The 26,310-nt window shown below is 43.7% G+C and overlaps 5 protein-coding genes and 1 long non-coding RNA gene across 8 annotated transcripts; 5 read left to right on the top strand and 1 right to left on the bottom strand.

Moving 5' to 3' along the window:
• Window positions 1–962: 962 nt before the first annotated feature.
• Window positions 963–4,223, top strand: LOC135597743 (uncharacterized). Its single transcript, XR_010481397.1, has 3 exons — window positions 963–2,145; window positions 2,734–3,574; window positions 3,755–4,223. It is a non-coding gene; the product is annotated as an uncharacterized LOC135597743 (long non-coding RNA).
• Window positions 4,224–4,870: 647 nt separating this feature from the next.
• Window positions 4,871–7,215, top strand: LOC103972321 (putative leucine-rich repeat receptor-like serine/threonine-protein kinase At2g19230). Its single transcript, XM_009386621.3, has 8 exons — window positions 4,871–5,018; window positions 5,087–5,609; window positions 5,700–6,184; window positions 6,279–6,411; window positions 6,490–6,558; window positions 6,628–6,699; window positions 6,798–6,869; window positions 6,940–7,215. Exons 1-8 carry the CDS (start codon window positions 4,940–4,942, stop codon window positions 7,118–7,120), a joined length of 1,614 nt encoding a protein of 537 aa, XP_009384896.2. The 5' UTR covers window positions 4,871–4,939; the 3' UTR covers window positions 7,121–7,215.
• A 2,498-nt stretch (window positions 7,216–9,713) lies between these two features.
• LOC103972320 (ankyrin repeat-containing protein ITN1) lies at window positions 9,714–14,239 on the top strand. Its single transcript, XM_009386620.3, has 4 exons — window positions 9,714–9,877; window positions 9,952–10,548; window positions 11,484–11,893; window positions 13,181–14,239. Exons 1-4 carry the CDS (start codon window positions 9,853–9,855, stop codon window positions 14,012–14,014), a joined length of 1,866 nt encoding a protein of 621 aa, XP_009384895.2. The 5' UTR covers window positions 9,714–9,852; the 3' UTR covers window positions 14,015–14,239.
• A 485-nt stretch (window positions 14,240–14,724) lies between these two features.
• Window positions 14,725–18,093, top strand: LOC103972319 (probable glutathione S-transferase DHAR1, cytosolic). Its single transcript, XM_009386619.3, has 6 exons — window positions 14,725–14,883; window positions 14,976–15,066; window positions 15,154–15,300; window positions 16,296–16,413; window positions 16,605–16,745; window positions 17,852–18,093. Exons 1-6 carry the CDS (start codon window positions 14,814–14,816, stop codon window positions 17,939–17,941), a joined length of 657 nt encoding a protein of 218 aa, XP_009384894.2. The 5' UTR covers window positions 14,725–14,813; the 3' UTR covers window positions 17,942–18,093.
• A 586-nt stretch (window positions 18,094–18,679) lies between these two features.
• On the bottom strand, window positions 18,680–20,713 carry LOC103972318 (uncharacterized). 3 transcript variants are annotated; one of them, XM_009386617.3, is made up of 3 exons: window positions 20,433–20,713; window positions 20,081–20,343; window positions 18,680–19,710 (listed from the first exon to the last, which is right to left on the bottom strand). In XM_009386617.3, exon 3 carries the CDS (start codon window positions 19,705–19,707, stop codon window positions 18,985–18,987), a length of 723 nt encoding a protein of 240 aa, XP_009384892.2. In that variant the 5' UTR covers window positions 19,708–19,710; window positions 20,081–20,343; window positions 20,433–20,713; the 3' UTR covers window positions 18,680–18,984. The 3 variants fall into 3 exon arrangements, with proteins under 3 accessions (XP_009384892.2, XP_009384893.2, XP_009384891.2); XM_009386618.3 differs by having other exon boundaries at window positions 20,081–20,339; XM_009386616.3 differs by lacking the exon at window positions 20,081–20,343.
• Window positions 20,714–22,760: 2,047 nt separating this feature from the next.
• LOC135586573 (protein SOSEKI 5-like) lies at window positions 22,761–25,094 on the top strand. Its single transcript, XM_065091130.1, has 5 exons — window positions 22,761–23,236; window positions 23,343–23,555; window positions 23,641–23,710; window positions 23,796–24,617; window positions 24,688–25,094. The coding sequence occupies exons 1-5, from the start codon at window positions 23,047–23,049 to the stop codon at window positions 24,839–24,841; spliced, it is 1,449 nt and encodes a 482-aa protein (XP_064947202.1). The 5' UTR covers window positions 22,761–23,046; the 3' UTR covers window positions 24,842–25,094.
• The last annotated feature ends 1,216 nt before the right edge of the window (window positions 25,095–26,310 follow it).

Raw genomic sequence — 26,310 nt, 5'->3', positions numbered from 1 at the left:
CGCAGATACCGGAGAAATTGGTGTTGCCTTCTCATGCACAGATAGCATTTGGCTTTTAGCGCTACGTACTACCACACGTTTTCATCGCTTTCACCTGTATCATTGCTCTCATCTTCCTACAACATCCTTACCTCTACATATCTCACTCTTACATGTCTCACCCATATTGTTCTTGCTTATGGCACAGGTAACAACTGACCCTATCTTCCTAACTCCTTTCTCGTTTACTTCATCGAAGTTGCCCTTATCTCTATGGACCCTCGTTGAATTCACCTTGTACACCTTATCCTTATTATCCTTACCCACAACAAAAGGGATTAGCGATGGAAGCACAGGTGGAGGAGGTTATGATCATAGTCAGAGTGGTATGTCTGATGAGACATAAGAGAAGAGAGTTAGGACGACGGACCGGTGACCACTTGTGACATGGGCAAGAATGATAATGAGGAACACAAGCTCGGGTTTCATGATAACAATGGTGATAGGTAGAGGTGGTATATATATATATATATATATATATATATATATATATATATATATATATATATATATATATATATCAGAAACACCACACATTCATACTAAATTGTCTAGTTGAATCACATATCCATGTCAAGATTAAAAGCTGTCATCCAAATTCTTGTGGTTGGATTGCCTAACTGCAGTTATATTTATTTATAAGATTGTTAGTTCCAATTATGATGATTTGATTTAGATACTGATTCGGATCTATCCGAAGTCATACCATATGTAGAGTGACATAATGTCAGTTCTTCAGGTTGAATTATGCAAAAAAATGCCTAGGTGGTGTTCTAGATCAAGTTGCTTTGATGTATTTAAAGTTTTGAAGATTTGACTAGGCATCAAGTCTACTTGAGAATAAAATGCTCTGACAAAGTTTTTCTAAGGAACATACATGAGAGGTGTTTTTATAATGTAGTTTATGACTGTTGTATTGGATATCATAGTTTAATGCTTATAAGAGTTATTTGTTTCCTTTGATATTAGATATGATAATGTAGCATCAATTATTAGATATGATAATGTAGATTGAGTTGGATCCGTATATTAATTTTCATATGGCTGAATCAATTATTGTATCGTATGGAGGTTAAATACATTTGAACGTGTTGGTGAACTCACGCATCCTGGTCGAAGATTCAGCATCGCTTGGTCCCCAGGTCGATGTCCGGAGTTTTCTATGTTCAGGAGAGCGTCTCTCGATCGATTGGATAAAAGCGTCGAGGTCGAGCTGGACTAGGGGTCGGGATGGTCACATTCGTGCACACAAGTCCTGGGTCGAGAGATTCCCGACTTAGGTCCCTTGTAGATTAAGTCAATTGTTTTTCCTCTTTTTTCGTCTCATAATCAGATGTCGATCAGGGGCTTTTATACTGTTGTCCGAGGATCGGTCGTACGCAGATTTAGCGTGGCGACCAATCCCCCCGAGTGACGAGTTCATACCTTCGTATGACTATCGCCTGGTATACACGGAACGACGCCATGCAGCGTCGTCCTGAGCTTTCCAGGATGGGACTTGCCGAGAGGATGCCTCCCTGTACGGGCTCCGGCTCGACGTGGGAGAAAGACAACCCTTGTGCTAAATCTGCAGGGGTGTGACGTGACATGGATCACAACGTGGCCAAGATTAGAAATATGCCTTATTATAACATTACGTATATATTTTTATTATTTATATATCAAATAACAATCCTTATGTTTTATATCTTAATATCTTTGTCGTCCACTAAAGGGGTATTATATACTAAGCCTAATCGGTAGGCTGTGCTAAGCCACTTGTCCCATCACAATCCATCCCCATCGTTGTGCCGCAGGATTTCATGTCCCGTCTACGTGTTCCCCAACGCAGTGCAACTCTACGGCCAGCAATTCAAGAGATCGCAAGCCAGACGCCGATGTCACACGACAAATAACTCTCCACCGCCGCACCATCACAACCGACAACAAACAACGCATCGGATGTTCCCAAGAACCGTTACGATGGTTGTTATACTCGGTCTTGTTCAGTTGTAACGGCAGGCCAGCGGCAAAGCAGGCGAGGAGGGGAGATGGCTTTTGATGGGACGACGGTGGAGCGGGCGATACGAGGAGCGATTCATTCTCCTTTCTCCTCCTCGATTCAGGGTTAGGGTTTCTGTTGATCTTGTTCTTATGTTGTTTGATTTTGGGTCATTGGGTAGAAGATGTTTGAGATGGTCCAGAAATTATCATCATGTTTTTCTCTTAATCATCATGAATTAAGGTATTGAAGGGCAGGATTTGAAGAAGATGCTTCATGGGTACTTATTGGAGCAACTTTGTTTTACTCCAAATATTATTTTGGGATCCGATAGATTGTTTTTACTCTTCTCTGTACTGAGCAATAGCATAATCTTATCATAGATACTTGCCGTCTTCTCTGTATTCTTGGCTCGAGAATGTTGCCATCTTATCATAATGCAACCATGTGGTTCTCTTTTTGCGCTCATCAGCATATCACTATCATATATTGCTAAAATTAAATGATAAACTTTTTATGGATATTGTTTGATTTTTTTTTTGGGTTAGTTTGTTGGTTTGAGCCTCTCTAATTTAAGACGCAGATGCAGCAGCTTGATAGTCAGTAATCATCTGAAGCAGAGGGATACAGTTATATTTCAATTAGACAAGTTGTGAATCATGCTTTTGTTTCTTGCCACATTGATACAAAATGTGTTTGCGAACTTTTCACAGGTCTTGAATCTTATACTTCTCAAAAGAAAAATCGTTTAACAAGCAAGATCTACTCTTTTAGACAGCATCGTGTGATCAAAATCTCCTTCAACTTCTGAGCAAGTTCCAGCTCGTGTTATCATCAACAATTCATTTAGCATGGAAAGTTTACCTGATTCTTTGTCAAAGTCTCCATATGTGAAGCTGAAAGTTGTTGAAGCACTAAGCACGGGACCGTTGGAGCTGGCTAATTCAGTTCAGAAGCAGCATGGTGATCTTGAACAAGAGATTGGTAGTTACAGATATAACATAGGGCTAGATCTTTGTACAATGGATTTAGATTCCTCTGTGGAGAAAAGTTCATCTATGCCATCTGTTTTCTCTGATGATATTTCAAAAGAAGCTATTAGCTTTCACCAACTTCAGGATGTCATATGTCAGGTATTGTGTTGATCAATATAGTTTCAATGTAACTTGCTTTTTGTATCATATTAAATCTTTCTTTAACATTAAGAGTTCAACTCCTGCAGCCTCATTATATGTGCATGCTATGTATGAAATGAAGCAACTTATATGGATATTTTCGTTTGTTTCTGTGAAGTCAGAGGTCACTTTCTTACTGACGGATAATCTTGTCGTGTGTGTACATCATAGACCTCTCTTTTTCTTGCTCCAAATTCCACATTCATAAGTAGGTTCACCGCAGGAGGTTTTGATCGCAGTTGAATCTTAGAACAAAGCTCTGCATAAGAGACACTTCACACCACTTGGCTAGGAGTGCAGAACCAAGAGGCAGATTACTCACTGCAAACAGTGGAAATGTAGAATGTAGAAGAGTTCATTGCACAGGAAAATCAACAAAGTAAGTCAATCTAAGTATTTGACCTAGTAACATCGTCTTTTGTTCCTAGAGGATTTTGGAGTTGAATACATGGTGAATTGTTTATGCAATTTTCTATAAGCACTTGTAATTCTTACAATACAGAAATCTTCTATGACTGTTCGGTTGCTTTTGCTGACTGCTATAATGTGCATTTAGCAGGCTTGTCGAATATATGAACATAGAGACCAAGACAAATCCCATCCATCAGTTTGTAGCGCTCCTACCTACGGTAGATCCTAGGAGGCTGCAGCTAGATCTGATGATGATGCTATGTCACTCGAGTCTCAAGCGATTGTAAGAATTTCTCCTGGCATTCATCTTGCTACATTATTAGTTTTTTTCCTGTTCATCTTGCTCGAGTCTCAAAAGTGTTTGGTTTTTTTCCTGCTAAATACATATGATTTTGTACGGATGACAGTATCGCAACTAGTCAGTGTGCATGTTGTGGAAGCCTAATGATTTGGCATCACATGGAGTGGACTTCATTTAGCTTCGGTTTATACAGGTACCCGTAGGTCATCAGGCTCAAGCACTGTATGTAGAGTAGTAAAAGGTTATCTGGTAGACCATTATGCTGTCATTTTGGAATACTTATCCCTTTTTTATTTACGAAAACACTTGAGCTGTCTTTCATTTGAGCTACTGTAGCTTGTTAATTTATGGATACTGATGATTATATACTATCTATCATAGCCAAGTGGAATAGTACTTACCAAATACTACCACTTGGAACCTGGTGACATGCAATATAGAAGAAATTGCGTGGGATTATGTATATGTTTGACTATATAACAATGTGAGGTGCAAGTAGTATATTTAACTCATGAATTTTTCTAAGAATGGATGCATACATAACTTTCATGCGAATGGAAGCCATTAAAGCAGATTGATAGTTTATGATGATTGTCATGCTTGTGATTTGAGATTATATTTCCATGATTTGAGTTGCAAAGAAGGATTGGCACCCTTCGATGCTAAGCTTGCTTTGGCTGATTCCGTTCGTAATAGATTGTGAACTAAGTAAAATAACATGGGCAGATCATTAATGCAGGCATGTGCAATGTGGAGCTCTACCTCACTCCACGAGGCAGGTTTCATGGTACTCGATGGCCCGATGGGCGGCATAGACTGTGGACCAGAGACGCCTGGTTAAGCCAATTCTGCTGCAAGAAAAGTCAACGGTACCGAGAAGTCTACCGATCATCAAGTCCACTTGCTTTATACAAACAAGTCAAGGTCTTCGAAGCTAACGTAGCTGAGAGAACTCTAAGCTTGACTTCTCATCAAGTCCCCATTCATCCAGTGCATAAGTATGAAGGCAGCCTATGAGCTTTGAGCATTACAATGGCAACCAATCTCCTCCCTTTTGTTCCCCCGCTCCTCCTCCTCCTCCTCCTCCTCGCCTTATCAGCTTCAGCTTCCAGTAAGTACTGAAACTTCTGTCTCCATACTTCTTCGTACTGACTGTGTTTTGGGTGACGTGCATCACAGATTTCACCAGCATAGACTGCGGCGCGTCTGGTTCCTACAAGGACGAGAACGGCATCGCATGGGAGACCGACGAGTCGTACGTCAGTAATGGCGAGAACCGAGTCGTGCAGAACCCGGACTCGGTGCCGGAGCCGATGAGGACACTGAGGGTGTTCTCGTCGAGGAAGAAGAACTGCTACCCGGTGAGCGTCCCCGGCGGCGGGCGGGTCCTCGTCCGGGCCAGTTTCTACTACGGTAACTACGACGAGAAATCCTCGCCGCCGACTTTTGCTCTCCAGTTCGACGCCAACAGTTGGGAGACGGTGGCGGCGTCCATGGACCAGGTCGTCTTCCACGAAGCCATATATGACGTGTTCGCGGAGGGGACGGCCGTGTGCGTGGCCCAGTTGGAGCAGGGTCAGCTGCCGTTCGTCTCCGCGATCGAGGTAAGGACGCTGGAGACGGACATGTACGAGGGCGTCGATTCCAGCTTCGCGTTGCTCCTGAAGGGGAGGTTGGCGTTCGGCGCTCCCGGAGTCGTGAGGTACGTGTCGAAGTCGCCGCCTCTAGCTTTCCCCTTCCCATGGAGTAATGTTGCTGAAGTCAACCTTGACGAGCAAGAAGCAATCATCAGGTATCCAAGTGATGCATACGATCGCATATGGGATCCAGTTGCCGCCTCCGACGAGCTGATAACGACCAAGAGTGACACCACCGTCATGGACCCGACCGCCGTCAAGGACAAGCCTCCGGCAGCCGTGCTGCTGCAGGCCATCACCACTGCGAACGTGTCGACTGACGTCGTCTTGTTCCTCTCCGAACTGCTGCCGACCGACCCCGTCCCTGCCTACATCAACCTCTACTTCGCGGAGATGAGCCACCTGGGCTCCAAGGACAACAACACATTCCAGGTTTACGTCGACGGCGATCCGTTAATCGATGCAGTTAATCCACCTTACCAAAGTGTGGCCGAGTATCTCATCGGGCTAAAGGCCGCTTCGGCAAGCACCAATATCACCCTGACGGCCACGCCGGAAGCCACGGTTCCGCCTCTAATCAGCGCCATGGAGGTCTTCGTCGTTCGAGGTGGGCTGAGCAACGGAACCGACGAATCCGACGGTCAGTTATCGTGACCTCTGCAATTGTCTTACGTGAATGAACGCATGCATGGACCGAAGGCTGACGTCTTCTCCACCATTCATGGATGCATCAGTGGGGGCTCTAATAGTCCTGCAGCAAAAGTTCGAGGTGCTCGGTGACTGGGCCGGCGATCCATGCCTCCCTGCGAAGTATAACGCTGATTGGGTGGGTTGCAGTTCGGATCCGACTCCACGAATCACAGCACTGTAAGACTCTCGTTGGCAACTCAGTTTTGTCCCTCTCCTCATGCACTGCATGTAGAATATTGATCGTTCCCACTGCAGATATCTGAGTGGATATGGGCTTTCGGGAGATCTTCCTGACTTCAGCACGTTGACCGCCCTCCAAACCATGTAAGCAATGGTGTATCCTGTAATCGACAACACCATTCATCAGTTGACTTAGTTTCCATTGCTTCACAGAGATATGAGCAACAACAATATCACTGGAAGAATCCCAGAATTCCTGGGCAAGCTACCAGATCTAAAGGAGCTGTGAGCCTTCATGCCACTTCTTTCTCCTGCATGTGTTCTCTTTGTTTCACTTGATTTCCTGAGATAACAACCATTGCTTCTTCTGCTTGTTCATGAAGGAACCTGGCCGATAACAAACTAAGCGGAGCTGTACCTTCCTCGCTCACGGAAAACAAGAAGATCAAGTTGACGTAAGTAAACCTGCAACTCATTGTAGTGAGAAACTGATAGAGATGATTGAAGAATCTTTTGTATGTGTAGCATCTGCGGCAACCCGAGTTTGTCGTGCTCCGACCAGAAGCCATGTGACAGCTCCATGGGTAAGCCTAGCACACCTCGGGCTACCAAATCCTCTTCCACGTCTTTGAAGAAGAGCAGGAGGAATCTGGTTGTCGTACTCGAGGCTGTGATCTCTCTGTTCCTCCTCGTTTTGATGGCCTAACCAGTCATCTTCAGGCTTTGTAATTGTTTCTAATATCCGATCGGACAATAATACAGGATCACTTGCCAACGCTATTAAGACAGTGCTGGCATCATCTTTCTTTTCTTTGTCCATGATAAGTATCTGATAGAAAAGTATCTGACCACTACATCATCAATAGTGACTACTGCATCATCATTGAAACAATATATTCCTTGACAAAATCAAATGTACATGGCCTCTAGTAACCATCAACAGTGGCATAAGTTTCGTCGGTGGGAATCCCCCTCGACTTCGATTTGGGATTCAAAACGACTTCTTTCGAAAAGATAATTCTTCGTATGGATTGCTGTCAAAATCTGTATTACATTATCAAAACTCGATATTCTAATAGAAGACAGTGACAGCTCTCATCTTCCAGGCGACCGGAAAGACATTGATTACCGTTGGAAGGAGTATGTAGTTGAGTCCCCAAAAAGAATATTTATTCGAGATTCGAGTCCATTTCATCGAGAGTTTTAATTTTAGTCGATCACAGCCTCCCTTCCTGGGAAGAAAAAAGATGACAGGTCGTGTCACCCCCAACCTTTTAGACGTGGGGAGGGAAGAAAAGACTACCATGCGCGTTTACTTTGACTCGAAACAAGCAACTTCGATCGCGTTCCCGTGGGCTTCCGATCAAACGGTGGATGGAAGCTTTCGATGGACTTAAAATTTTCTTTTCGTTCGTTCCACATCTACCCGGTTTCTTGGTCAAGGAAGCAGCCCTCGATCAAGAAAAACACACTACAACAAGTTGACGATGAAAAGATAGGATGGAAAAGTCGTAATATTCCCATCTACTCTCGCCTTGGAGGTTATTTATAAAATTTGAATAGATTTATCAAATGCAATATATTTATTAATATTAACTTTGTTCTAATTATTTTAGATTAATAATTCATACTCAAATAAAATCAGCCCTTGATTTTATCCATAATCTTTTATTGGTGATTTGAATATATATATATATATATATATATATATATATATATATATAATCATTTTAAAATTCATTCTCTTGCATATCTAATTAATATTCTTTCATTAATAATATAAAAACATATATATATATATATATATTGTTTTAATATTTTAAAAAGCATTCATTATTCTTTTAAATAAACTATATTATGTTTCATTTAAAATGGCTTAAACCAATCATTCATATTTATTGTATAAAAGAAACCTCTAATTATACTCCATGACTATGACTAGTTAACATCGGTATTTCTTCATTAAATGATAATTATTGAAGAAAAATATCATTACATCTTGACATATGTTAGATGTTGTCTTGATGAGAAGTTGTCGAGAGTAGAGTGTAGTTTTCCAAACTCATTTTCTATAAAAATTTAAAATCGAAGGAGGGTATTCTAAGTCGATTCATTCGATACTTAAGTTAATACCGAGTTTTATATTTCTTTTTATAATATAAAAACATCGAGTCAGACGTATTTTTATATTAACATCAAGAAAAAAGAACACCTCATAAAGATCGGAAGATAGTTTGTAAATAACTCAAATTATTTTTTGATCTTTCGAGAATATTCCTACGAATATTTCATAGAGAACTGACTGATAACCGATCTTAATTATCTTTTGATATTTTAAAAATATTTCTATAAATATTTCACAAAGAAGTTAGTTCATAATTATTCTAAATTATCTGTTGATATTTTGAGAATATTTTTATAAATATTTCATAAAAAAAATTAATTCGTAACAAACTTGAATTATCTTTTGACTGTCCGAAAATATTTCTATAAATATTTTACAAAGCTCGACAGCCCGATTACCTTCTTGCTTCTATTTTTATGGATAGGAGGATATTGATTTGATATGGTATTAACATCAATTAACTGATTTTATATTTTCTATCAGCAATAATGACTAGCATAAGTGGATGATTACTCCGTTGACTTGGATCATGTCACGTAAACTGTGTTTCCACGTACTTTGAGACTCAAAGTGAACCCAACAAAAAACAAATGCCAAATATTAGATGACATGCGATCCATCTGATTTGTTCTTTAAGTCGTGACTTTACCTCTTTTTCTAGGAATAAATAATTTGGATATATGGGTAAATGATTTGGTACGGCAGCTTAATTTATATTAAGCCAATTGCATTACCTTAATTAAGATATGCTTAGCACGTGGGCTTCGTCTTATGACGCCGAGGGTGCCTTTGTCGTAGCAATATGAGCCCGACGCCAAGTGCATGCACCTGAGGCGGCCATGTGGAACGTTCGGCGGCGATCATATACTTAGGCGGCGAACAGATACATACCCACAACCGTACCCAGCGCGACAGAATAGGCCGTGGGTGGATCCCATCTATTTTATCCAGTAGAAGCCCCGGTAGTTGCTGGAAAACTAGCTCTTATTTTACTGTCCAGTGCCGCGTCGACTTGACTTGTTCTCCGAGTGGACGAAACAGTGGGGCCCTCGTGGGTCTTACTCTCTATGGGCGAGGAGGGAGGGTGAACGAGACGGGTGGGTGAGACGCTCGGTTCGTTTTGTGGCGACAAAATTGAACTCCATAATTATGCGCGTCGCCACCCCTCCCTTCGCCACTTTACTCTATCGCGTAAGGTGGTTAGCTAGGAAACGTTCGCCATGCCGGTTTTCCTTGGCGTGGGTTCCGCCCGTTAGTGCTGGCGAGGAGAAGGCCGGAGGAGGAGGAGGAGGAGGAGGACGGCGCCAACGACGATGATGGCGCCTCAAACCGACAAAGGTGCCTCTCGCAATCTCCGTTCGTTTATTACCCTGCCCTGATTCGGATCTTGATTTGTATGTTTCTCGACGAAGGAGGGGAGAGGGACCTCGAATCGGGATTGGCCCGCGTAAGCCCTAGCCATCGGTCTTCGTCGCCCATCCGGGCACTGTCTCTGTCGCTCTCCGGGAAGCGGATGGACCAGGAAGCCGCGGCGTCCCCCTCGGTGTCGGCGCCCGCCACGCCCGCACTGGTGCTGTCGAACTCCGGGAAGCGGATGGACCAGGCGGCGTCGCCGTCGCTGGTGCTCTCCAACTCCGGCAAGCGGATGGACTCGTTGGGCAAGAAGAAGTACGTGAAGCAGGTGACCGGGCGGCACAACGACACGGAGCTCCACCTCGCCGCGCAGCGCGGCGACCTCGCGGCCGTGCGGCAGATCCTCGGCGAGATCGACGCCCAGATGACCGGGACGGCGATGGGGGCGGATTTCGACGCCGATTTGGCGGAGATACGGGCGGCCGTGGTGAACGACGTCAACGAGGTGGAGGAGACGCCGCTGTTCACCGCGGCTGAGAAGGGGTTTCTTGATGTGGTCGTCGAGCTGCTCAAGTACTCCGATCGGGAGAGCCTCACCAGGAAGAATAGATCCGGATTCGATGTTCTCCATGTCGCTGCTAGACAAGGACACCAAGGTGAGGCGTGCTTTCCATACTAAATCTTGTTCGATTATGCTGTTATCGTGCAGCCCTAGGTTTGGTAAAGCTGCTTCTTCTTGCAATTTTTGGGTACAAAGAGACAACCCTCTAAACAACTGATATTTAGAAAGTATGTAGGAAGGAAACTCTACTGAACACTGACAGATGCCAAATAATTCTCTTCATCTTTACATGAGTCTTTAGTGCTTACAGTCTGAACTCTTTAAGGATGTGCTTTATGGAAAGGGATGTGTTGGAAAGAATCTCCTTCGTGTACTTCAAAAGGTTTTTTCTTCATGGGTTGAGGGAGGTCAACTCGTATCAGTTGCTTCTGAAACTCGGAAAGATTCATGCTCAACCGTTTAAGACTGTTCAAGAAAATTACTAACAGGAAAGCTTTTAGGAGAAGCACAATTGTTTTGGTGTCATGTGAATGACATTTTGATGTTATTGTGTGGTTTGCTGGTGATAAGCCCTTCATTGGTTTCTGATATGTGGAGACTTGTTAACAATTTAAATTGGAGTGCATTTATAACTTCACTGGAGCAATTGGTTCTATCTTATTCTCAAGATGGTGCAACACCTGAAACATGTATCGCACAATGATCTAAATAATTTTGAAGGTCCTTGCCCGTGAAGTTCAACTCGACATCAGCATTTAAGTCGATTGTTCTTTGTTTGTCACTGTTTTACGGATACATTTGTGTTTCTGTTTTTCATTAAGATACTTTGGTGTTCTTCTAAGTCTCCATGAACATATGTCTTGTGTAATCGTTGGTTTCCTAATTTCTATAATATCTTTGTTACTTTCAGTTGTTCCCATGCAAAGATAGTGCTGTCACATGCTATTTTCTTATCACTCTACGCTTGTTGGTTTTTCTCTCAGTTTCTGTTCATTACATTAGCAGATCTAACTAATACCTGATGTACAGAAATTGTACAGATACTTTTGGATCATGACCCAACGCTCATCAAAACTTTTGGTCAATCAAATGCAACTCCCCTTATAACTGCAGCAACAAGAGGACATACAGAAGTTGTGAATCTCTTGCTAGAACAGGATGCTAGCTTAATAGAGTTATCAAAAAACAATGGAAAAAATGCTCTGCACTTTGCTGCACGACAGGGATATGTCGAAATAGTAAAAGCATTGCTTGGGAAGGATCCACAGCTTGCCAGAAGGACTGATAAGAAGGGTCAAACTGCTTTGCACATGGCAGTGAAGGGAACTAGTTCTGAAGTTGTTAAAGCCCTTGTGGATGCTGATCCAGCTATAGTGATGCTACCGGACCGAGCTGGGAACACAGCATTACATGTTGCAACAAGAAAAAAACGTGCAGAGGTACTACCTTGTGGTGCACTTTTTTGGTTGCGTTTGCATTGAGTTGCTCTCTGAATTATTATGTGAATGCATATGTTGGTTCTTTTCTTATGTGCTTGTTTGAGTTTTCTTGGATTGGCTTCATTGGTTATTTCCTTATTTTGACAGCTGTTTCCTTTGACTTGTGATGGAGTAACCCCTTCTGTGGCATTTCTAAAGGAATGAAATAGGACCTTTATAGGACATTTGTAGTAGGTTTACCTCCTGCCTATGAACTCTACAGAAAATTGCCTTTTCTTCAAAACCTGTAGGAAGCAGTCAGTGAGTCAGGGTGACAAAATCTTGAGACAGTGGATTAATCAGCATTAAATTGCTAGTTTATGTGCTGTATGTGTGCCTATTATGTGTGTGTGAATGCATGTATATGTTTGTGTGCCTATGTTTCTGCTACCTGCTTGTGCAAGTTTGCATGTGTGTTTGGCACATGCACTTTCTTGTCTTATCGTAACTCTCAAGGCATTTTAAAGGCAGTGTAGTTTGAAGTTTTATTTTATTTGCCTATTAGCTAGTATAACTTGATATTCCATTTGTCCATCCTGTTCCGTAAAATTGATAAAAGAGACTTAGGTCAGGAACCACCTCCACAAAGATTCCAACCCAGAACCTCTTTAAAATGGAGAGAACCGATCATCAGAACAAGACCAGTTGGTGAAAATTAGCATCTATTTGATGTGAACCATGTGGTAGCAAATGACCATAGAAGCACAAATTGATATGAACTATGAGGTAGCATTGACGTAGAAGTAAAACTTGATGTGAACTATGTGGTAGCAATGGTCAAATATTTTTGGGAAGCTTTTGTAATTTAGATATGGGTGTAACCTGAACAAGAGCAACGTGGATCCTTCTTGATGCCTCTCCTGGGCCAAATACTCGGATGTCGACCAACACTCTTAAGACTTGTTAAAGAAAACTGTCCATTTTTTCTCAATTACTTCCTGTCAATTATTTATATACATCATGTACTTAACCTGCTAGTGAGTTTTATGAAAAACTTTTATCTTCCTTGGGGAAATCATGATTAGTCGAGCAGTTATCGGTATGGAAAATTCTCAAGTAATTAATTCTTCTTATTACATGTACGTGACCTTAATTTAGTTGTCTCTACAGTCTTGTCTTATTGAGAGATTTGTTGATACGTCTGTTAAAAGTACTATGAGCATCGTTTCTAGTACAGATAATCAACTACTTCATAAGCAAGTACATTGTGTTCTTTCACACATTTCAAACCCTTCTCGTTTGTTGCAGATTGTAAATCTTCTACTGCTCCTCCCAGACACAAATGTGAATGCATTGACGAGAGATCATAAAACTGCTTTTGACATTGTCGAAGGTCTACCTCTTTCTGAAGAGTCTGCTGATATCAAGGAGTGCTTATCTCGTTGTGGAGCATGTAGGGCCAATGAACTGAATCAGCCACGAGATGAGCTGCGGAAGACTGTGACCGAGATAAAACAGGATGTTCATATACAGCTTGAGCAGACAAGGAAAACAAACAAAAACGTCCATGGGATTGCCAAGGAGCTCAGAAAACTTCACAGAGAGGGCATTAACAATGCCACTAACTCCGTTACTGTGGTTGCCGTGCTCTTTGCGACGGTGGCATTCGCGGCCATTTTTACAGTGCCTGGTGGAACCCAAGACACCGGAGTTGCAGTAGTCGTGCAGAAGGGGTCTTTCAAGGTTTTCTTCATCTTCAATGCCATCGCACTGTTCACGTCGCTGGCCGTGGTGGTGGTTCAGATAACTCTTGTCCGGGGAGAAACCAAGGCGGAGCGGCGAGTGGTGGAGATCATCAACAAGTTGATGTGGTTAGCCTCCGTCTGCACTACTGTTGCCTTCATTGCCTCATCATACATTGTTGTGGGTCGCCATTTCCAGTGGGCTGCCATTCTCGTGACACTGATAGGTGGTGTGATAATGGCTGGTGTTCTCGGCACCATGACCTTCTATGTGGTGAAATCAAAGCGGACCCGATCAATAAGGAAGAGGGAGAAATCCATGAGGAGGAGCGCCTCGAGCTCGTGGCATCACAACTCTGAACTCTCTGATTCCGAGATCGATAGAATATATGCCATCTGAATCGGGTTTGCATCGTCATTAAACCTCAATTGCTGCCTTCGACTACTTTTCGCTACTGTACGTACTCTACTAGGAAGAATCCCAGCTAATGTATGTCGTACTTACGTTACGGCTGTATGGCTTCGTGCCATCCATTTGTACTAAGGAGATTTATCTGAGTTATCTTAGCATTCGCTGTAGAACCGGACTCTCTGCTTAATCTTTACACTGATTTCTCTGGTTGGATGGGGTTTGACCAATTTTGACAGAATCACAAGGGAAATATATAAACTTACAAGTTTTGACAAAAATCATTGGATTAAAGCATGCCGCCTTCTCCTAAATATTTTTTGTCTCTTTTCACCAATCCTTTGTAATTTACCAATGATGATTAATAATGTAGGACGAGATATCTTAGGTTGGGTCCAAAGAATTGTTTTTTAGATTTCATTTCACGTGGCGCAGATCGACCCACGTTTTTCGCGTGCTTTCTTTGGATTCCTGTCGCATCCCTCAATTTAGTTTCACTTCTCCGACAATTAATCGCTACCTGCTTTGTGATTGGAGGTCTCCATACGGGGCCACTAGGTCGTCCAATACGATGCAGTTAGTTTAATCGTGTACAGATCCCGCTGGTAAGAAAAGAGATTTCTATTGATCGTCTTCCTTTCGATAGCCCATCGGTGTGGTGATTTCACTCGCCCAATGTGTTCCGCAGGAACACCACAACCGAATTTTTAAATAAATAGCCATCGAAGTATCCGGATCGCGGTGATCCGTACCTGCGATCCTCGCGCTGCTGCTTCATCCGCTCACCGTAATGGCCGCTGAGAAGCCCGTCGAGGTCTGCGTCAAGGCCGCCGTCGGCGTTCCTGACTCCCTCGGCGACTGTAAACTCTTTCTCCCCTCTCTTAGCCTCTCTTTCGTCGCGCCCTTCTGCCGTCGGCTCACCGCTTTTTTTTTTATCCGATGGAAAAAATAGGCCCTTTTAGCCAGAGGGTTCTTCTGACGCTGGAGGAGAAGAAGATTCCCTACGATATAAAGTTGTTGGACGTCAACAGCAAGCCGGATTGGTAAATTGTTCGTGCTTTCTATTAAAACTAGGGTTTTTGTGTTGTGTCTTGGAAGGTATCCGTGGTTCATCTGTGATGTCGTCTTAGGTTCTTGGAAATAAGCCCGGAGGGTAAGGTGCCGGTGCTGAAGTTGGATGACGGAAAGTGGGTTCCCGACTCCGATGTGATCACCCAAATCTTAGAGGAGAAATATCCGAACCCTTCTCTCGTCACTCCTCCGGAGTACTCATCAGTGTAAGCCAAAAGCTGCAATTTTTATTTGGCTTCTTATACTTTCGTTTGTACTCCTCGGGAATTCTCATCAGTCTAAGCGTAAAGCTGCAATTTTTATTTATACTTTATTAGAACGGCCTTTGATTCAGAGCTGCATTTTTTTTTTTGTCTTCTTATACTTTATTGGAACGACTTTTGATTCAGAGGACAATGTTTTCCCTTGTTTTCCATGGATAATGAACCTGATCTAAGTGGAGAAAATTGACTAGACCTCCTGCCATAAGGGGAGCTCTTACTAAAGATCGTTCTTCCCTGGTCAATCTGCAGAACAAGGAGTAGTCATAGCATCTTCACTATTTTGTCCTTGATATCCCGTAGGATACCGATCTCTGTGGGACTTGGTGTTGGATGACCAAGTTCTATCGAGTATTTTAAGTACAGATGATTTGAACTTCGTTTTTAATCTTTCAGTTGGCTGGTTCAGTTCCATTCAGATCTTTGGCAGATTTGAATTGGAGAGGTTTCAGAGTCAGTGGATGAAGAATATAAGACAAACGTTAGGATTATTAAAGAGTAATGGAAAGAAGAGACCAAAGGGGTAAATTTTAGGATGTAAGAGGAGCATGAAATTCTTCACTTTCAGATGCCTCCTATATAAGTTTCTGTGGAATCCTAGACAGATAAAAAAAAGAAGGAATAGTTGGGTAATTAATTTATATGGTTCCTTTACGTATTGACTGCAAAAATAAAGTCAATATTGATAGTAACTTACATGATGGTGTTCCCATTCTTTCGTTTTAAAAATGAATCCACTTTTAACCTACAAGGATTTTAGTCTGTTTTGTGGTAATTTCATTATGTTTTTTATGTTCAAAATTATGCAAGTGGTTATGTAACTTCTTTTCCTTATGGTGTGTGTGCAACATTTGTGATGCTAGTTGTTTCAGAAAATAGGTCTTTTTAGTAACTATGCTATTATTACAGTTGTTAATTTTTTGTTGATTATTCTCATTCAGGGGATCAAAAATATTTTCCTCTTTCATAAAGTTCTTGAAAAGTAAGGATGCTAATGATGGGTCGGAACAAGCTCTTCTTGATGAGCTACATGCATTGGATGAGCATCTGAAACAGCATGTGAGTAGAAAGAGAGCCTTCAATGTTTGCTAGGCTTCTACATATCTATGTGCATCTACGATGAAAATTTTCTATCCAGTTTGTTGAATTGAAGTTGGTTCTTCCTGGGAGATGCATTTCCACATTAAGATCTCATTCAATTATATTTGTCTCTAATTCTTCAAATCATGGATAATATATTTTGTTGGCAGGGCCCATATGTCAATGGCGAGAACGTATCAGCTGTGGACTTGAGCTTGGCACCTAAGTTGTACCATCTCGTAATTGTGCTTGATCATTTCAAAGGATGGAAGGTTCCAGAGAATCTTACCTATGTTCATGCTTACATTAAGGTACAATTTAAGTTTGCCGTCTATGTTGAGGTGTTCTTTTTGCAGTTTCGAATGTGACATTTTCTGCATATACTGTTGTGCTAAAGTAGAAGGTAACCATTTTGAGTTGGGATTCATCTTGTGTGGTTCGCTTCTCCGATATTTTGCATTTAATCAGTCAATTTACACCCCATTTTAAGCTATTCTCTCTTCTACACTGGATTATAGAATCTTCACCTTTGTGTCTCTTTTTTAGCATCTTTATAGATTGAATTTCTAGTGTGACTAAGCCTTAGATTCTTTCGGCATATTAGTGTTCTATAGTAGTCAAGCAATTTTTGTAAGATCAACATTTCGAAGGATTTACGGGAACTGCAAGGCCTTTGTGTTTGTTGCTTGGGGAGTCTACCAATCGATAAGTTGCTTTGGTTTTCTTACCTCCTTGATTGGAAAATGGTTTTCTCTGAAGCATCTTCTATAATAAATTAGTATTCACGGAGATTAGCATGTTACGTAGAATAATTATGTCAAGTTGGTAGCTGATGCACAGGCAACCGTATAGTTTCACTTGGGAAGATTGCACCGTAACTTGATTATTTGATCACATCTTTCTTTTGAAATTTAAGCCCTGTTATTATTCTCATGGCATTTAAATTTCAAATCCATGAATAGCCAGTTAATTTGTTTAATTTAAATGCACATTAAACACTATTTTCGTTAGCTCTACTGGCGGAAGAGTAACTCACCACAACCTTGAACCGAAAATATCATGGTACCATTCATCTACGGGGTGTACAATTCATGCCGACGAACCCTTTTCTTTTGGTCATTTCTGATTGCTGGATGGCAAAAGAAATACATGGTTCATATCTTAGATCACTCGACCCTCATGTGTTGTTCCACATAGCCATGGAAAATTGATGATACATTAGGTTGATAGCAAAAGAAGAAAGCTTAGGTGAGTGATAACATTGGTTAGAAGAGGCTCCTTTAAGGGGTTATACTTACCTACAACTGCTGTTTGATCTCTGGTTGATAAGATCGAACTTAATTGATATTGTTAACACTGTTGATGAGACATCAGAAGCTTGTCGTATCAATTGATTGTGGTAATGACATTTCTGCAGCTGCTCTTCAACCGGGAGTCGTTTGTGAAGACGAAGCCTCCAAAGGAGGAACACGTGATTGCCGGATGGGCACCAAAAGTTACTGCTTGATCTGTGTAGTGTTTGTCAGGAATATGGCCTCCTGCTGCGTGTTCCCCTGTTTGTTTCTGTCTCTCACCTTTTAGCTACTTCGTTATCCCGTGTAGAACCTTAAATAAGAGCTCCTTTTATGGTTGTCAGGAATCTATTAGAGTCGTTCACAATCGTGTTTGTGTGTGCGTGTTCGTATTCGGGTTGTGTATCTTTTGTTAGGCAACAATCAACAGCTGTTTCATTAGGAATCAACCGAGCAGTTCTTTGGATGTCATTCCTCGCGTTGACTTCTGACGCATTCAACGCCAACTCGCTCTCCGACAAGAAGAGGCTTTGCGTGCCGGACGCATGCAAGAAGTAGAGACACGTAGTTGAGAAGATGGTGTCGTCGTCGTCTCCGAAGACGGTGGTGGTGCTGGCGCTGTGCCTTGAGAGCATGCATGCCATCCATGAGGCCCTGCGATATGTGTGCACATCCTATCGTGCCTCTCTGCGAGTTTTGGTTCTACGTAAAATGCAGCAAGTTATCTTTGTCTTCTTTTATTTTACGTGAGTTGTGTGTCATATGACACGCCATAGGAGTGATGCAAAGATGCTGCGTACACCTTCTTCTTCTTCTTCTTCTTCTTCTTCGTCTTTAAGTATATTTACAATAAATACATAAAAAAAAGAAGAATATTTAGCCTTCTGCTGGGGAGCTGCATAATGATTACATCCGCCATGGTGCCTCAAAAAGGAGTTCAACAACGGAGGACGTGGAGCTAAAAGAGCCTAAAGGCGTGTTGAAGCAAAAGGGAAAGCAGGCAGAAAAGAACAAGAATGAGGCCGAGAAGCTGCTTTAAAGGACACTTCCGATCCAGCCCTTAATCGTGAAGGTGGTGGTGGTGGTGGTGGCAATCACACGCAGCAGCTTTTCCTCCCTCAAACCGCTGTCTGAGATCCATGAAAGAACAGGGCAGCTTTACAGCACGACTCGATTCACCTGTAATAACTCGTGCTATTTACATGCATTATGAACATGTCAAGATACAGAATTCCTAATCGGAAGAAGACCGTCTCCTTCACATCGTGCAGTACCCCCCGGTGAACCGAGTCTTCTGTCTCTTCAGCACCAGGTTGCCGTAGTTGCTCATGCATGGCGAGGTCAGTGGTCTCTTGATCGTGCACAAGCCGACGGCAGGTGCGATTCTCGGGTTGGGTGACGAAGCTTTGTGGGCACTGACACCCACCGGGGGTACTTGAAATGGCTGGGGTGGCGGAGGGTTGCGCCACCGAGGGAGTGGCCCTGCCAAGAGAAGCGTCTGCAGCGTAGGACCTGCTTCCAGAACGGCCTGCAACAGCTTCCCTTTCTCCGGCAGTGGTTTCTTTATGACAAGGCCGTCGATTACCGCAGAAGCTTCCTTCGCTCTCAGTGCTGCCCCATTGTTCTTCGGCATGTTGCAGGGATCGGCCATCTTCATGCTCGACAGTTCTGGAGAAGCAACAGGGGACGCGCCATAGGAACGATGGGTGGGAGTTCCTGAGAGGCTATCGGATGCCGTTGCTGCCTCTTGGAGAGTGCCGGATAGCATCGGAGAGAGCTCCGCGGTGTGAGGCCGCGTGATGCTGTCGAGCAGAAGCTGCAGCTGATTCCTTGCTGCATCTCTTTCTCTGGTGATCACCTGAAGGAGGTGGATCAAGTGACCGATATCTTCCTCTCTCTTTCTCATCTCTTCCTTGGCATTGGCCCGTAGCGTTTCCAGTTCCATGGTGGCAAGCAGAAGCTTGTGCTTGAGGTCCTCCATGATCTGTTTGACCAAAGAAAGTACGGTAAGAAGATTCAGCAGAAGAGATGGCAGAGAATGACTCAGTGGAGGTCTTTTCTAATCTGATGCTTCGACTTCATCATCACCCAACAAGCAAAATCCATTCGTTGGGTGATGTGAACAGATATCCGCTGAAAGAAGAGAACTTTCATGAATCAAAGCAACTATTGCAGAACATGGATTTTGGTCTATGACAAGGGACTTCGCACCAACTTCTTGTACCAGGCAACATATCTAAAGCTACGGTGTTCGACAGGTTCACATCATCCACATAGAATAGTTCTATAGGAAGAATCTTTCCTGCAGAGAAAGGCCACGGGCTAATGATGATCGAGGTCAATGTTTCACTCACCGGTTGGCATCACACGGCTAATGCCAGCATAATTCTAACAGGTTTTGGGATTCGTAGTTTGCTAGTTAGGGGTCAATCGGTCGAACACTTGAGCACCAAACTCCACTCTCCGTCGAAGCTCACGAAACAACACTGCAACAGCGGCTACTCGCGCGTTCTACGACAAAGGGAACCCCTTGTAGCCGCTCGACCAGCCGCCAGCAGATCGCACCTCCTCCGTCGCCGGTCCGGTGGCCATGTCAAGGCAACCCCATGAACACTTACTAAATCCCATTTCAGAAGGACTGATCCATAAAATAAAGAGAACCCATGTCTCAAAACATGTTAGGCACAGAGAGAGAGAGTGGCTGACCTCATGGGAACTCCAAACAGAAGGCAAGCTTGCATCCATGGTGACCTCTTCAAGAGTCACAGGGATGCACACAATCTGCCGCTGCTCCTCGTACACTCTACTTCTGCCCCTCCGTGGGCCTCTTGTTGCTCATGTGAAGTCTCTGGCAGCAAGTTTGCACAGACCAAAAGAATATGTAGTACTCGTCCGGGAAGAGCTTTTATTTTGAGATGTAACGTATAAGGTATGTGACTATGTTATGTGGGAGTTCTCTCACCCTACATATGAACGCATGACCTCTTCCACTGTCTACACAGTAGGCAAGGTCTCACCTCTTCTTTGTCTCGATCAATAAGTTGAGTATAGATCAGGTTATTCCTTAGCTTGTTGACTAGGTAATCAACACTGCCACTATGTCCAAGGAAGATTTAATCCTCCAGTTGATATCTCTAGTGCCATATTCTTTTTGGTTGGGTCTCCAACTAGCCATTGCTAGGTCACTTTATACTGGAAAGCAATGTCTACAAGAAACAATGGTGTGGTGTGGATGTAGTAGCATTTCTATACTTTTCCCACCAGTGAATATTTCCCTCTTATGTTGCCTTCATATGGCACGAATAGCCATGAGATACTACACAAAGGGCTGTAGTTTATTTGGCTTTTGTCTTGCATTGGGGCCATGGCTTGATGTGTAGGGTAAAGTTGGGGAGGGGGAGGGCGGCGGCCAGTTTCCGGTGAGAAGAAGACAAGCCTCGTGAGACATCCAGATCCCGGGTCGTCTTGTTAATTGGATCTTCCCATCTTTGATGCTTCTCTCTCTCTCTCTTTAATGGAGCCTAGTGATAGCACCTATGCATGTTACAGTGGCATGGGAGACTAACGCACTAATTATATATGTCATATTTTTTGTTCCATGCCTTTGATTCAAAGGTGATTCGTGTGATAATTGCCGCGATGATGATTGATGGTTTCAGCTTTAACTCACGATACTATGCTTCAACTACCGAATCGTGACAACCGGTCACTCTGAGTCATGGCTTGTTTGGCTTGCAGATAATATATTTCATTAAAGATGACGATGAAAGACTTTGCAATGCCAACTAAATATTGACACTTCCATGTTGCCCGCAAGCTGTTTGTTGCAATGCTACTTCCCCCCCATACTGCATTTTGGCGAGCTAGCGTTGGAGTGCGATGAGCAGTAGGGCCTCGACGACAAAAAGGAGGATAACCACTGATCCAATGGTCCCTCGGCTCACGCGCTGAGGTCCCCAAAGCGCAAGACCACGCCCACTAAAAAGAGGCCGAATGGTCCACCACACCCCACGCTTTTAGGACACCCCAACTCCCCTCATGCATCCAATCGACGTTAGCCTCCTTAATCTCCGATCCCCATGCATTATGAAACCACCCCAACGGCTTTACCGGTCTCTGTCTTAGCAGCTAACCCTACGCCTGTTCTAATTACGGATTGGATTAAGGAGCGATCGGGCGATGGCCACGCGGTGCGGTGGGGTCCGTTCTATCATCGGGACCCACGTCCCCCCTTGGCCATACGCGCACGAATTCTTCACGGAGGTACAACCTTCCGCACGTCGTTGCCCAATCGGCGTCATACTTCGTGGTCGGGGAGATGCTTCAGGAGTGGGTTTGATGGTGCCACATTTTGGCTCGGGGTCGTGTGGCCACATGGTGTGTCTCGATTTCCGGTGCCCGCGGTTTTGGTTCGCCTTCTCCATGCTCACCAGCGTGGCGAGCCGTGGGATGCGCGTTGCACGACTTGTAGTCGGAGCCACGTGCCTCGTCATTAATGGCAGGGTCCTCCCAATCCAAGTCACACCAAACAAGTATATATATATATATATATATATATATATATATATATATATATATATATATATATATATATACACGCGATTGGCATGGATGGAGTGACAGAGAACAGACAAGGCGAGGCATGGAAGGCTTTACCGGGCCATATGTTGGATTGGGCTGTCGGCCTACGTTAGGACAGGTATCCCAGCTTATGTTACATGCTCGCATTAGAATATTAAATCAATTTTATAATTAGAAATAATAAAAACTCATATAATATTTTATATAAATAATTAAATACAGAATGAGAGATTATAAATTGTCATATTTAATATAATTTCTACAGTTTCCAACTCTATTATTTAAACTTCACCTGCATGCAAGCATATGGATGCAAAGCAGCGAAGGATAGCTGCACGTATGTCGGGCCAGTCGTTGATGGCGTTCCACGTGCGGTCAACGGTGTCGCAGAGGGTAAGAAGAGGTGAGAGATGGAGACGCCGACAAGCAGCGACGACTTCTTGGACCCATAGCCGACATCGTTGACTACCGACCGGTCCTTTTTCCACTCGTCTTCTCCTCCCCGTGTGTATCAATGTGACCCGCTATTGACCGCATGAGTAGCGTCCGAAGACCGGTGCCGACTCTCCATCAGCGCCATCGCAGGCTTCGACGTGCCAACTGGCGCGGAGCTGAAGCGGCAGCAGTGTCTTCTAGTTTAATGGTGGCCGCAGAATTCAATGGACGGAAGGCCATGGTCAAAGGGAGGGAGTGACGTCCGCCTTTATGCGCGGTGGTCGCGGCGGCTCCTTCCAAACTGATGCTTCTCGCTGCTGCCGTTGAAGTCGCCTCGTGCCTCGTTTTGGGCAAGGGAAAGGTGGAGAGGAGACGGTGGTGCACGAGATCCTTATTCCCTTCACACCCTCTTCCTGCTTATAATACCTCTTCCTTTCCTTCCCCTTCCTTCCTGCTCACTGCAAACGAAGCTCTGTTCTCCGAACTCCCGACAGGTGCACGACCCAAATGCTTATAAAAGGGTCACTCTTCCCTTCTTCTTCGTTACTCCCTCTCGCGTTCGACCTCTGAATCCTCTTCGTGCTGTTACATTTGCATTAGGAGCAGCGATGGCGGTGGCTTCCTCGCGAGGGAGGATGGAGACAATGCGGCAGTGGAGGGACCAGGAGACGAGTCCCGAGAGGACCAAAGTGTGGAAGGAGCCGAAGCCGAAGAAGGTCCCTGTGGTGTACTACCTCTCCAGGAATGGCCAGCTGGAGCACCCCCACTTCATGGAGGTCACCCTCTCCTCCGGCGACGGTCTCTACCTCAGAGGTATATCCCAAATCTCCCACAAACCCAATTTCTTTCCTGTTCTTGGTGTTCTCTTGTTTGTTGACGTCTCGTCTCTCGTCGACAGATGTGATCGATCGTCTCAACTTCCTGAGAGGCAAGGGAATAGCCGATCTCTACTCTTGGTCTTCCAAGCGGTACCGTTGCGCCATTCTCTTCCACGACTTTGGCCCCCTTTTCTTGGAATTTCTTCTTCTCATTGGATGATTTGGGATATTGCAGGAGCTACAAGAACGGATTCGTGTGGCACGATCTCTCCGAGGGCGATCTGATCCACCCGGCGCACGGCCATGAGTACGTCCTCAAGGGGTCGGAGCTCCCTCAGATCATCTCCTCTCCCAGCTCCCAGGACACCATTGCCTCCGAGAAGACCCTGTCGATCCGCAAATCCGTCGATGAAGACCCCGAAATCTTGCAGATCAGTAGGAAAAAGGCGCCTTGGGGCTCCTTCGACATCAACGAATACAAGGTCTACAAGACCGCCGTGCCGGCCCAGACCGGCGGCCTCATGGCGGCGGACGCGTCAACGCAGACGGACGACCGGAGGATCAGACGGCGGGCCGCCTCCACGAGGGATGCCGGGGGCCGAGCTGAGATCACGGAGCTGGATAGCGATGAGATCTCGCCGCCTCCGTCGTCGTCGAGCCCGGAGACCCTGGAGACGCTGATCAAAGCGGACGGGCGAGCGGCGGTCGGGACGGAGGACCACGACCGGACGGTGGCGAGATACGCGAGCGGGCGGATGCGGGCGTCAGCGGTGCTGATGCACCTACTCTCCTGCGGCTCCATCAACGTGAAGGACCAGCAGGGGCTCTCGCTGTCCCCGCCAACGCAGCCGGCGTCGCAGTGCAAGGAGAGGCCGGCGCCCCGTGGAGGGTCCGATCTGGAGGCGGACGGCTTGATGGCGAGCAATGGCTTCGCGGGGATCAGGCTGGAGGACAAGGAGTACTTCAGCGGGAGCCTGATCGAGACGAAGAAGAAGGCGAGCGATGGCCGCGCCGAGCTCCTCGCCCTGAAGAGGTCCTCCTCCTACAACGCGTGCAGGTAAAAGCTTGCGTCACCTCAACAACATCTCTTAGAATCGACATGTAATGCTGTCGAAACGTGCGATCAGGAGCTCGAAACTGGAGCCGACGGAGAAGGAAATCGAGGGCGTACGTGCCAAATGCATCCCCAGGAAGAGGACGAACCCCACGGAGCGGCGAGAAGTTACCGTCCCCATCTCGCGCGTGTGCGCGCGGATCGAGGACGAACCCCACGAGGAGTAATGGACGACTCTGAAGCGACCGTACGAAGAAGAATGAGAAAGAAACGATGGGCATCGGCCTAAAAAGAAGACATGGGCTGCAACCGAGGAGCATTCGTCTCATGTCTGTGAATGCTTTCGTTTGCCGTGCCGATGAAGGCACGTAGTTACGCCAACCGGAGAGGAATTCTAGGAAAAGTAATGTGCTTGCTTGCATGACTTGTTTCTTTTGTTTGCATCGAGGAACATGGAATTGGTCGACCGCGTTGTTGCTCTGTGACCACCGTCTCTTTCTCTTTAGGTGTTTAGCTCTCCGGCTTGTTGTTGGTTAAGTTAAATCTTCAACTTAGGCAAATGATAGCGTTTAATCTATAAATAAATTTAAGTTTCTTGATGAAATTAATATTATTTTTTAATTAAATTAATATTTAATTTAATATTCATTAATATTAAAATTTTGTTACGGATTTAGTTGATTTTTTTAATTCGTACAACATCTTTATTATCCGCTCATAAATTATCAGCATCTTCGAAATTTGTTATGGTCTCTTAAAAATCTATAAAAAATAAGATATATAATATTTAACTGGGGATATAACAATCAATTTATTTAAAAAAATATTTAATAATAATATAAATTATAAATATATTCTTCATGAACTTCGAACAATCACAGTCTAAAATGATTTATTCTTAATATAAATTATAAACATAAATTTAAGTCAAATTGTTTGAGTTGAAAATCACTTGTTAGTCTCGTGTCAATCTCGTTCTACATTAGAGATCGTCAAATTATGTCGAGTATTTCTATTCGAATACTTAAGTTAATCATTGGGTTGACAATCAAGATCTTCGCCATCAGGATAATCCTAGACATTGCCAGTCGGACCAACCCGTGTTAGCCACCCGGCCCAAGGTTCGCGAAACAGATGTCATGCAATATTCTTAATTATATAATTATTATTGATGCATGGCATTGAGATTATAATATTTTTCTAACAATAACCCTTTGAAATGTGGGGAACCATGGTCTATAAAAATAAATAAATATTTTTCATGACAAATTATCATACACATACACATATGAAAATATGATAAATATTATGCATTTGTAAAATCATGAAAAATGTTAAAAATATCATTTGCAATGCATATCATGAGTTTTATGTTAATTTCATGATGTTAAAATTTTCTAGAATTGTGGGGACTTTAATAATTTTTTATGTCTATCAAAGTCTTGTTACAAGATTTAAAAAATATATATATCATGCATTATGAAATAATGTTATGCATATTAGCAAAGCATATCATGTAATATACTTTCTTGATATATTAAATTTCATTATAAATGTGGGTGACTTTTATATCATATTGGTATGCATGAATTTGTTTACACGTTTGTTGACATATTTGTAGTTGAAATTTTGAGTATGTATGCCAATTATTTAAATGCATGATTTATGATTATATGCTTACTCTTATCATGGATGC

Source organism: Musa acuminata, chromosome BXJ1-11 (genome assembly GCF_036884655.1).
Source record: "Musa acuminata AAA Group cultivar baxijiao chromosome BXJ1-11, Cavendish_Baxijiao_AAA, whole genome shotgun sequence".
NCBI lineage: Eukaryota > Viridiplantae > Streptophyta > Magnoliopsida > Zingiberales > Musaceae > Musa > Musa acuminata.
Note: the sequence above shows the minus strand (reverse complement) of the source record. Positions and strands in the feature narration are given on the sequence as shown.